Genomic DNA, 12,437 nt, shown 5'->3' with positions numbered 1-12,437 from the left:
GAAGCGTCCTGGTCGCGGAAGATACAAAGGGGAATTTGCACAGCTAGCTAATGTGTGTACCCCATTGCAACTTTTTTTTTTTTTTTTTTTTTTTTTTTTTGCGCATTTCGTGATGAACGTTGCAAATAAAGCATAACACATGGTCGTAGGAAGAAACGCACACAACAGAGTCACGCAAATTTAGCAGCACACGTGAAGAACAAATTGAGAGCTAAAAGAAATAAGCATACAAATAGGAAGAGAAGGTCATTTTGTTTATATCATAAAAATTGTCATAAGTGCAAATATAATCGAAGTTTAGCTTGTTGTACAAATTTATGGCCGCTTTGTTATAATCTATCACATGTAGGTACATGTACAGAGGCAGAGGCACATCATCATCATCATTATAATCCAAGCATGCCTTTTTTGCATTCACATTTTTTAGGTGAAAAAATGGTCTGTCTTTTAAATTGAAGGCACAAAAATTGTTTAAAAAAAAATCCAGCATTTTATTGTTAAGGCCTGAGCTGTACAGGGGATTTTTAAATAAGGGGAATTTAAAGAACGCTGGAAAAGAGTCTGTTCTTTGCGCTTCTCCCTTTTGTGTCCCCTTCTTTGTTAACATCTCCGCGTTCTTATTTTGAATAATAACATACAGATGGTGCAAATAATCATTCAGTATGATTTGTTTGTAACACTCGCGTAGAACTCCATTCGAAATGCTATAATTTTTAGCCTTTTCGGAGCTCCACTTGTTTTTGCGTTTGTTCCCGTGATAGACGTGACTACTCAAGTTGTTCATTTTGTATGTTTTAAAATTGAATGTTTTTTTTTCCCCCATTATATGACTCTCCCTTCTGTTATTCCCATGTTCATCCGTTTGACGGGTTTTAAGTTGAGTTGGATAATTACCAAAAAGGGGATATTTACTTTTAAAATTGGATGCCGCTTCGTTATTCTCGTCATCCGTTTGAGCACTGATGAAATCTTCCTTCCGATTGGCGCACTTATTTTCGTTTTTCTGTTCCTCCAAGTGTTTGTGCAAACTGTTAGTAGGACCACTTGGTACCCCATCGGATGGTTTCCTTTCCTCTTCGAAGCAGTTCCTTGTTTCCCACATGAACATGTCATCCTTTCCATTTATACTTTTCTTCATGTAGTCCCTATCGGAGAACGATTTTTCATCACTCATGATGGAGTGGAAATCGTCCGACGAGTTGTCCGTGAGTAAACCCTCGTCGAAAAAATCGTCTTGTTGTTGATCACTCAGATGGCTACTAGAAATGCTATAAAACAAATCGTTATCAATGTAGCAATAAAATTTACTCTTGTATAGAAATATTCTGTAAATGATAAAGTAGAAATAAAACACGGTATATTCGATAAGGTAGGATGCTAAATTTAGTCCCCTAAAGTATTCACTTATTCCCACTGTTAAAATATAAATACTGTTAATTTTTTTTTTAATATATTTTTTGGTCATCGCTTTGATATTTTCATTCATGTAAATTTCTTCATATAATTTTTTTTCAAATTTTGTGTCGTTATTAACATGTTGCGTTCGCAAAACGGATAAGTCGTTCAGCACGTTGTGTAGATGTACTAGTTTTTTTTTTTCCTGATCGAAGGGATGCGAGGAGTAGTTCGGTACCTTTTCACCATTTTTGTTTAGCATAAAACTCGACTGTGTTTTCATTCTATCGTTTTGGCCATTTGTACGGAGTGTGCTTCCGTTGGATATTTCATTTTGATCCGTCTTTTTCAGATTACTCGATGGGAACATGCTTGTCGTTTTTTCCGTCCCGATGGAATTCCCATTTTTATCTAGCGGCATATAATTCTCTAAAAAGTTCATAGACGAATCGTACATATATTTTAAGTAGTTCTTTCCCTTTTTTGAGTTATTCGATTTTTTTTTAAAATGGTTACATATATTGATAAAATCCTTTTCATTTCTGGTATCTTGGTAGTTAATCAGATTTGACACACATCCAACGAGGTAATTTTCTTTCACTCTCTTTTTATTACGATTGTACAAATTGAGCGTTTCTTTGTTAAAGCATATTTTATCCCTCAATCGACTTATCACATTTTCCGTCCCAAGAATTGGGTTACCTCTCTCTTCATATTCTATGTTCTTTTCTTTCAACTGTTTGTAAATATTTTGAATGTTCCTATTATTATCATCATACATGTTGTTTTGGAGATTTTCTAGGTAACTGTTGAAGTGAGTGTCACCGTGATTCTTCCCCTTTGCACCGCTTCCATCGCTTCCCAAGCGTTTGTCCTTCTGGAGGGAAGACACCCAATTGTTGCTATTCTTACCGTTTTGTGAATCGTTACGCTTTGTATTCTTTTCCGTTTCATCCACTGATGGGGGGTACTTTTTAATGTACTCCTCTTTTTTGAAATTGTTACTTCTATGTGGATTTTTATCATCGAGTTTGTCACTCACACTGTTTTCCTTTTTATGTTCTACGAGGCTGTTCTCTTCCTTTAAAATTTCTTTTTTTTTTATATATTCTTCCAGGTGAGTTCCGTTGTACCTACACATATTGTCTTCATTTTCGTAGGGGACCCAGCTGTGCGGCGTGACCCCCTTTTCACTTCTACCAGCAACGTGCTTACTATCCTTATGCTTATTATTGCTATAGATTTCTTCTTCGGTTTCCCTCACAGGGGAATCATTCTGTGCGCTTTGCGAGAAACAAATCGTGGGCAAGCATTTAGCAGATGAATTTGCCAAATTGCTTGACTTGGTGTGTAGGTTACTTGACGATCTTCTTCTGTTATTTGTTCTGCTATCTAAAGGGGAGCACCCAGCAGATTGCATATGACCATCCGACTGGCAGGGATCATCCGAATGGGTCATACCAATCGACTGCGCGTTATCCACTGACTGGGTTTTGTGCGCCGAATTCACGTCGCTTCCACCATTACGTGTCCTATTACTGTCGTCAATAAATTTGATATAATCCAGAAGAATCTCCTTTTCACTCACCTTTTCTATCGATTTACTCTTTAGAAATTTAGTAATATGATCACTGTTTATATAATCAATAAATGAAAAGGGAAGGAAGGCACCTATGGAGAATATTTCCTCTTCCTTCCACTTTTTATTTATTTTTTTTTTCTCATCATTATTCGTGTCTACGGAACGATTGGACGAATTGCAATCTTCCGAGTTGACTAATTTTTTATTTGAAATGTTGTCTAAATCGTCATCGTTACAGTTGGAATTTTTCTCAGTTTCTGCTCTCTCCTCTGATTGGTTTCCTTTCATTTTATGATCGTCGTCACTTGGCGGGGAGGCGCCACGCTCCTTTACCGCCTCGTCATTTTTATCCTCAGGGGGTGCTGTGCTCGTTTGGTTAGCGCTGACGTCGTGCCGCTTGGCGCCCACATGGCTTCTCAGAGAACGGGAAATCTTCTCGATGACCCTGGTAACCTCGTCGTCTATCACTTTATCATCGGCAAAATTACAAATGCTGAAGTAAAAATCGGACTGGTATTTTACAGGAAAGAGCTCATTGTGCAAATCGAATACGTCGTCAATGTCAGATTCTTTTAAAAAGCGAAAATAAATTAAATTCAAAATATTTATTTTTTTTAATATTTTATGTAAGAGTATTTCTCTATCTTCACATAAATCTAAGAATAATCGAGAACTTAAAATTTGCTCATGCATGTCATTGCGTAAGGCAGATGACGTTGACAGAAACCTTTGCTTGTTCTGTTTCTTGAATAATCCTAACACATTATTTACAACTTTATCATACTGGAATTCAATAAAACTACTTTTTCTACTTCTAGAATTCATATTTTCATCATCACTGTTCTTATGGGTTATAAAATTCAAATTCTTCTCCTCATTAGCATTATATCTATCCATAATCATATCCCTTTTTTTTTTTTTTTTTTCCTGTTCCTAGTATAACATTTTAGTTAAATAAAAGGGTCTCTTCACAGTATCTTCGGATAGTTGGATAGTCCTTTTTTCTTTCAAGTAATATATACACTATGAAAGGGTGTACATATGTGTATATATATGAGCAATCATTTCATGTGTGTATGCGTGTAATTTTATACGTGTAAGCACCAATGTGAGTGTGTATGTGCGTTATAAGTGCACCTTAATTTTAGGCTACGGTTGCTAACACGTCCAAATTGTACTATACTAATTTTTACTTTTTTTATTTTTTTTTAAAGCTCAAATTGTACATACAATTTATTTGATTGGGTTGCACTTCATCGTGTTCTACGGATTTATGTTACGCGTCATTATGCTACGCGTTATTACTTTGCACATCATTATGTTGCGTGTCATTATACTTGTTCGCTTTTTTCAAAAAGGAATTAAAAAAATATATATATGCTCAGCTAACCTGTTGACATATTATATGCGCATTCGTGTAACACTCTGTGCGCTCATCTTCTTTCATACGTAAAATGCATATCTTTCAATCGCCTGTTTTTTTCCCCCTTTCGGCGTGTATTTCAAAGTGAAAGAATTAGACTGATTAAATATCGTGATAAATATTTTTTCGTAAAAAAAATTTCACCGAAAAAAGATGAAAGACATTTTACTGAAAATGTAAGTTACAAGAAAAAAAAAATAAGGGGGGGAAATATGAAGGTGGGGTGGGTGTATAAAAAAGCTGAATATGTATTTTCCAGATTTTTCGGAAAAATAAAAAAAAGCCTAATGTATGTGTATACATATGTGTACACCCAAAGGCATGCATATATGCACGTACGTATTCTCATGCGAACAAATATACTTTTGTATACGCATAACACACCAATAATCAGCACAAAATGGGAGAAATGAAAATGACAATTTTGCGAAGAAGGATAGATATTCTTCAAATTGCAAAAAAAGAATAAAAAAAACTGCTTTAAAAATAATGTCGTATGGAAATTGAAGGAGAAGGCAGAATAACCTTCCTGTATCTTCACTAAGCAGTGTAGGAAAAAAGCGGGACACCAATCTGTTTGTACAATAAAAAAACAATTACACAGGCGTGAACAGGCAATCGTGCAAAGTTGTTGGGATAGGGATGAGGGTGCATAACGCCACTTCGCCGTGAAAAATGGGAAAGGGCAAAAATGAGGAGAACCGAAATGGAAGGGGGCCAAAAATGAGTAAAGCGTCCGAAAAGTATGCGCGGGCGAATGGTTAAAACGATGGGAAAAGTATCAAACGCGCAACTCAGTGAAATGGGTCAATGGGTCAATGCGTCAATGCGAAAATGCGGGATAGGCAAACAGAAAGATACACAAACAGAGGGAGACTCAAACTGGGGAATTGCAAAGTGAACGGCGTTCACTTGTTCTGGGTAATTTGCATGCAAATGCGTCGGATGATCTGCTTCTCAGCGGTCATTTAAAGCACATACTTTTCGGTGACGGATGAGCAAAAGTGAAGATTATGTAGGCTCAACTACTGCAGCGTGGTAGTAACAATCGTAATAATAATAGCCTATTTTTACGCAACGAGGGGAAAGTAACTTAATTTCTACGGAGCACAAAAAAAAAAAAATGCATCCCTCTATTTCGGTTACGCGCACTTAAAATTTAGAGTCCCAATATTATTATCTACGATACATGTGGGGTTCACGTTAAACATGCGAATGGGAGAATCTCCAACAGGGAACTAACACGTAGAACAACACTACATAAAATGTGTTGTGCAAAAGGGGCGTAATTAAACAGTAATAACAGTATAGTGTTCAGTTTTTCAATTCGCTTGTTGATAGCTAGTGCGTATTGTAGCGGTACTATATGATGAACCCTTTGTGCATCTGTTCTTACGCATGCGCTCATCCCTATGTTTGGGATGCAGTTCTAGCTTTAATAACTGCAAAGGTGATATTGTGCAGGAAGAACAAGCATTATTTGTTTTGGCATCTGCGCATGTTGAGTGGCTTTCGCCACTTCTTCTTCTCCCCAGCTATATATATATAGGTCCGACTGGACGGTGTGGGTGTGTAGCTATTGCTAGATGGGTACAGAGTTGACGTTCCACCAGCAGGTCTACGAATCCCATTTTACACAGGAAAACTGCTTATAGCGCATCGAATTGCATAATATACATGAGCAAATAGTTATGTATAGATATACGTGTATACATTAACTTGTCGGTGCTATCCTATTGTTATGTTCCAACTTCGCACTATTTTCTACGTGCACCTATTTCAAACGGGAACGTTTTTTCTACTCAGCGCCGTTTAAATGACGTATGCGCGAATAGGAATAGTTATTTACAGGTGCATAAGCCGTGGACATTTTCCCCCGGTCTATACCTTTACCTGCCTTTGTAAATATCGTACCAGTTAAATATGATGGTAGTAGAATTATAAATATACAATGGTATAACGTACGTGCTAATCTAGGTGGTTTACAAATAGGATGCGAAAACGCCCCGCGTCATGGATTGTACGGCGGGGTGCGCGCACCAATATACAGAGCAGCATCTACAGCAGTGTCCGTATCGGTGTCTGCATGTGAACATGTGATACGCTCGCCTGCACGGGTACGGGTGCACGTCCTACTATTTCATATACGTGCCTAATGATTCACTGTTTTCCACTTAAAGTTAGTTGCCCACGGTTTATGTATTGCCATCCGTTAGGCGGACGTACGTTTTAGGGATTCGAATATTATCCTCTAAAAATATAAAAACTGAAAAAAATTATCCAAAAAGGGAGCGGTGAAGAGCATACACACACACATACATGTAGAGTAACCATCTGGTACCGCTACTGGGTCGCTTCGGAATACTAATAGACGGGACTACATTTAAAAAAATAGCGTCTAAATATGCACAAATACGCGCTTACTAGGGGTGTGCAAAAATGTTTCCCTTAAGGGAGATGCACGCGTGTGTAAACATGCAAAAGCGCAGATATATTAATATGCATTTTTTTGCTCTATGCAGAGAAATATGGCTCCTCTATATGTGCAGTTTGGGCATTCTCAAATTCATGTTTTCATTTTTTTTTTTTTTTTTTTTCTACAACGATGTGATGTGATTTAAGCGCTAACTCGTGGTCCTGTATTTCGCCTTAGCTCCTTCGTTCGTTCATTACTTCGTTGCTCCATTCCTTCGCATCCTTGTTAGGAATTTCCAAATGGTAAAGCGTTCAAATTTATCTACTGCGTTTAATATATGTCTAACGACTTGTGCGTTTTGGTATACACACATGCCGATGTGCATACTGCTCTGCGTTGGTGATGTCCCCCTTGTGTGGAAATGAGGATGAAAGAATGGCTGCTTTACCCCGTCAAGATTTTTTTCTACATCCCTTTGAAGCATTTAACCATTATTTATTTTTCGCGCTCCCCTCTCATTCTACCTCCTTCACTTCACATTGGCCTGACTTGTGTCTTTGTTGAATAGGGACTCCATATTATTGAATTTATAAATACCATATACGTTTATGGCACAGGGGAAAAACAAAAAGGAAAAGGCCGTGTACGGTTTGTACAAACTTCTAAGGTCCCTCAGTATGGTGAAAAAGGTGTGACATAGGGCTCCCATTTTTTTCTTCCGTTCTGTTTAAGATGTGGCTGTTATCCTGCGTACGTATTTTTTTTCGTGCTCCACACGGCCATTCAAATATAACATGTATGTTCTTCTGTGCATACATAAACTGTGTTGTGTAATGTACTTACATAAACATGCGATGCAACAAAAATCTGTGTTTATATGCAGTGTGTGGAATTTGCTCCACCAATTTTGCTATCCCAACGAGGATACGGAAGCAGCGACCAATTGATGGTAACCTGGGTGGGTTATTTTCGTTCACGTGTAAACATTTGGCCATTCAGCGTGGTTACCTTTAAATGGGCAAATTGTGGCGGGAAGGGCAAAAAAAAATAAAATAAAATGAGTTATTGTTACGTCGAGTTGGGAAAAAAATGCACAGCAAAAAGGAATGAAAAATTGCATAAAATAAAATTATGTCAAGCAAAATTACGCTGTGCAAAATTATTCATGACAATATTGTGCCAAAGTGAACTTCGCTCGTGATGCGGAAAAATGATTAAGTGCCCCGAGTATTTTCCGCACATAGCCTTCACCTTTTTCGCGAACTCCGAACAGTTGCGTTCAAACCCCGAATGGCGGAAGGGCAACTTTGCAGCGTGAAAAATTAAAAATAAGAATGCTAAGTGGTTTAAAATAAAGCGTCAAAAAAATGTTGCAATTTAGTCGAAAATTGCGAACACACGCTCTGCACGATTAAAGGATATAGGCACAACTGCAAAAAAGGCCACCTCTATAAAAATAGCGAAACCTTCGAGGGCCATTTCCATCACGCGCACAAATCACGTTGTTCTCTCAAGTAGGACGTGAAAAAATGAATGAAATGCAAACCGTTTGAAATGCTCTTAAAAAATACGTTATTATTTAAGAGGTTCTTGCAATGTGTACACTTTAATGTAGCCTTTCCTTTAAAACACGGGAAGGGGAATGCCTGTATATTCAAGCGACATTACTCCTTTGATGGGGTATCTGAAGAAAAGGTGGCACATGGCGGAGCTTCACCAATTAAAGGTGAAATCAGGGAAGGTAAGAAAAGGGATGATGTAGGAACTTTAAACACATTGCAGTATGATCAACATGTAGAATATAGGAGTGACCCATTTGACGGCACATATGTGGAAGAGGCAGACAACCTCGGCAGTGATGACCCGTATGTGAACTCGAACCAAGCTAATCGCGAAGACGACGGGGATGAATTCCCATCGGATGAAGATGAACCCCTGAGGGGGGAAGAAGATGGAGAAGAATTCGAAGACGATATAGACACGCTGCTGTTCACGAATAACTTGAACTCCAGCCTAATTGGGAACCTTTGGCATGCTTCTGCCAATAGCGTATATAAAGAGTCGCGCAAAAGTGCCCACGTGAAGGAGGAAAGCAGCCAAACAATTGAAGGAACTTTGTATAATTACCCCAATGGAAGGGAAAAACAGAATTGTGCCAACGAAAAAGTGATTCCCCCCGATGGAAACAAATACGAAATGTGCTACACGAATGAGAAGGGTGTTACTCAGGGAAAGCAAAAAAAAATTAGTGACTTGCATGAGCAATTACATGAGGAAGAAAAAAGCGGAACTACGAATGATTCCCACCTGGAGGGGAACAGCCCATCGGAGGTAATTAATCCAAGTAGCAAAATTGCAGAATGGAGAGGGAAGAACAAAGTGGACTCCTTTATCAACGAAATATACGAAGAGGAACAGAAGGAAGTTGAAAAAATGAAAGAATTTTTTGAAAAAAATGAAAAGAATCTGATGAAGTTTAGGAATTCCATTTTGTGTAAATTAAAAATATCGGAAGAGTTGCCAAAAAAATTCAAACATTTGAGCAAAGACACAAATTTATTTAATAATGAAAACACGAAAGAAAAACATTACAAGAAATTAATTGATTCTTTAAATAAGCAAAGTATCCAAGAACCTCCTCGTCGTAAACACAAGTTTGCAAAAAATGTAAATTATGACCAAATGGAGACGATAAAAATATTAGACATTGACAGTGTACCATTAGACGTTTTAAATAACCTGTTTGCATATAAAATTGTAAAAAACTGCAGTGCGGAATTGTGCCTGAAGATAATAAGTAGAATAGGAATGTATAGGGATAAGTATTCGCAAGTTTCGTACGAAAATATGATAAATTATTTGGGCCAAACGATTAACCATAACAGCAATGCGGAAATTATTGCCCTTTTTTCAAGGTGCTACGAAACGGTGAGTATCCCATTTTTAGTCAATTTTGTAAGAAAATATGCAACGTTTTCCAGATCCTTTATTGTAAACATGTATGATAAATATTTCCGAAAAAGGCTCTTCGATTTTGTACGCTATGAAAACAATTTTGGAATAAGAAAAATACCCAACATTTTGACGCACCCATATCATCTGTCATCCTATATAAAATTGTTGGGAGAATGTTCCGCCAAAAAGGACATGTACATACAGCTAAAAATGAGGGGGCATGTGCCACACTGGGCTAATTTGAATCAGGAAGGGACAGCAAGCGAAGTGGATTACCTACCGGGTGGGATGAACTACCTACCTGGGGAAATGAACTACCTGCACGGGGGGGAGAACAACCCGAAGGCGAAAAAGATCACCATAACGGATGATAAAAAGAAATCCGTGAAAAGGAAAAACTACGTCGAAAGACCCAAAATGTATGACGTTATTTTATCAGCAGAGTACACGGGGCTCCCCATTGAACATTTTATGGAAAAGGAGGAGGACTCTCTACACATTAACACGGAGAAGGAAAAGCAGTTACAAGAAAATAGCCCCAATTTGTTAAGTCATCCAGATGGGGAATTCCTTAATGGGGAAGACGAAAAAGACGTCGAGAATTTGTCCATTCCCAGGGAAGACCCAACGAATGACGCCAAAACGGAAGTTACCAGCGTGATTAGCATTAACGGCCAACATGAGGGTAATCCCACACATCGCATTAAATACGAAACCGATACGGAGGAGAAACCGAGTGAAAATGTCAACTTCACACTGGAGGACGAATGCGATATTTATCTCTATAAAGGATTCAACAAATTAAATAAATCGTCCCTAAAATTACAAACCACGTTGGTAAAAACGGAGGAGGACTACTCAAACGACTTGGCTCTGTGCCCCAGTCAAGGAGAGCACTATGAAGAAGTAGACAAGGAACAAAATGACCAAGCCCTGTGGGAATTGCCATGGAAAACCAGAAGAAAAAATTCCTTCTTTTTTAAGGGGCGCTTTTTTAAGGTCCTCCCGAATGAAGGCTGGTCAGAAATTAAGGATATATCAAATCAGTACATACGGCCGAAGAGAAAAAGAACAAAACATTCTATCAGAAGAAGGAGATTTTTACAAAAAAAAATTAAAATTAATTTGTTTAAAAAAAAAATTTTACAAAAATGAAAAGGCGTAATATTGCTTGTCATTAGTCAAACACGTGTGTCATTTGTTCAATGAACTGCGACGTGCGAAGCAAAATGGACGACGGTGGTTGTTCCTTTGTGTGAAGAGGAACAGCTTTTGCGGCGCGCGTCCCTGTGTGGAGTTCCACATGGGAAGGAGTACCCCCCAGGGGGCACCGCGCGAATTAGGAAAAAAAAAAGAAAAGCATATATATATTTATACATATTATATATGCTTGCACATATGTAGGTTTATCTGCACAGTTATGGTGCATCCCTTTTCCATCGTGTAGTTTTACCCGTTTGTCACTTGGAGCACCTTCTCATAACACTGCTCTGTTCAAACTTTCTTTTAAAAAAAAAAAAAAAAAACATTATTTTTTTTTTTGTTACTCTGTTAATTATTCGTCAGTAAGGATCACAGACTGGCACACTGCTTACGCTTCTTTACAGGTGTTCCTCCACTTAGAGATTAAATACACCACGTTTTGGACACATTTTGTTCCATCCTGACATTCGTCGTTTTTCCTACTTGTGGTCTTCTCCCATGGTCATCGTTACAAAGAGGGGGGATCCCTTTCATTCAGCTATTACATGCCGTTATGGCGCAGTTTTGATGTTTCGCTCTTCCGAACTGTGTGATATATGTAACGGTGTCGCATGACACATTTGTGCTGTTTTAAGTAAAATAAAGAAGGCAGCACTTAGGGGAGCACCAAATTGGAGCTCAACCATCATGAGGCAGAAACTTTACATCACTGCTGTTGTGCAAGTAAGCGAATTTTCATATACTGCTCAACCTTCCTGGTTATTCTTCACCTGTTCCGTGTTCTCACTTTGAAAGAAGGCAGCCGCGGGGGAGGTGCAAGAGGTTAGGGACAGCATCCGCTCTATGTAGGCATCGTTGTAGTCATCTCTAAACGTTTTAAAGCATAGTGGTTCCAGGGACGCCCTCTTTATGTAGTTATCCCATCCTTTCATTATATTCCCTCCATTAACATTACAATTTTGGTGATATTCTATTTCAAGTCTTAAAATTTTTTCTTCCAAGGCTTTGATGGAGTTCTCCAATTTCTTCTTACACTTGATTATATCACGTTTAACTTTATGCTTCATTTTGCCCGTTCAGTAAAAGGAAGTACGACTAACGCTTTGGCAGAGTGAGCATGGGTTTACTGAATATTTTGCCCTCCTCACAGAATATACCTCCCCCTTTTTTTTTTTTAATTAATTTACTTCATTTGGAGTACTGGAACTTTGCGCAAAAAGGCTACATTTTTTTTCTGCATACAATGTGGTTATCCATTTATGCATAATGCGACATATTATATACTTTTGGAGGATTAAAAATATAAATTATTTAAAATTTTATCCCTTTTGTGAATAGTTCGTTTTTTTTTTTTTTTTGCAAAAAATTGGCGCAGTGGGGCCAGAAATACGCGCTGTAATTCTGCTAAGTGGTTCAATTTTGAACCACAAAATGGCGCCTTTCCACTTCTGCAGATTCGTTAT

General features: G+C 38.0%; 3 protein-coding genes across 3 annotated transcripts; 1 reads left to right on the top strand and 2 right to left on the bottom strand.

Moving 5' to 3' along the window:
* Positions 1-211: 211 nt before the first annotated feature.
* PCOAH_00040270 (Asparagine-rich antigen) lies at positions 212-3,874 on the bottom strand (the record flags this gene model as incomplete). The annotated part of the gene is made up of 1 exon (XM_020060815.1): positions 212-3,874. One exon carries the CDS (start codon positions 3,872-3,874, stop codon positions 212-214), a length of 3,663 nt encoding a protein of 1,220 aa, XP_019916434.1.
* A 4,496-nt stretch (positions 3,875-8,370) lies between these two features.
* On the top strand, positions 8,371-10,926 carry PCOAH_00040260 (Uncharacterized protein; the record flags this gene model as incomplete). The annotated part of the gene is made up of 1 exon (XM_020060814.1): positions 8,371-10,926. The coding sequence occupies one exon, from the start codon at positions 8,371-8,373 to the stop codon at positions 10,924-10,926; it is 2,556 nt and encodes an 851-aa protein (XP_019916142.1).
* A 794-nt stretch (positions 10,927-11,720) lies between these two features.
* PCOAH_00040250 (Uncharacterized protein) lies at positions 11,721-12,041 on the bottom strand (the record flags this gene model as incomplete). The annotated part of the gene is made up of 1 exon (XM_020060813.1): positions 11,721-12,041. One exon carries the CDS (start codon positions 12,039-12,041, stop codon positions 11,721-11,723), a length of 321 nt encoding a protein of 106 aa, XP_019917024.1.
* Between the last annotated feature and the right edge of the window lie 396 nt (positions 12,042-12,437).

The sequence above is a fragment of the Plasmodium coatneyi genome, chromosome 12, assembly GCF_001680005.1.
Source record: "Plasmodium coatneyi strain Hackeri chromosome 12, complete sequence".
Classification (NCBI taxonomy): Eukaryota; Apicomplexa; class Aconoidasida; order Haemosporida; family Plasmodiidae; genus Plasmodium; species Plasmodium coatneyi.
Note: the sequence above shows the minus strand (reverse complement) of the source record. Positions and strands in the feature narration are given on the sequence as shown.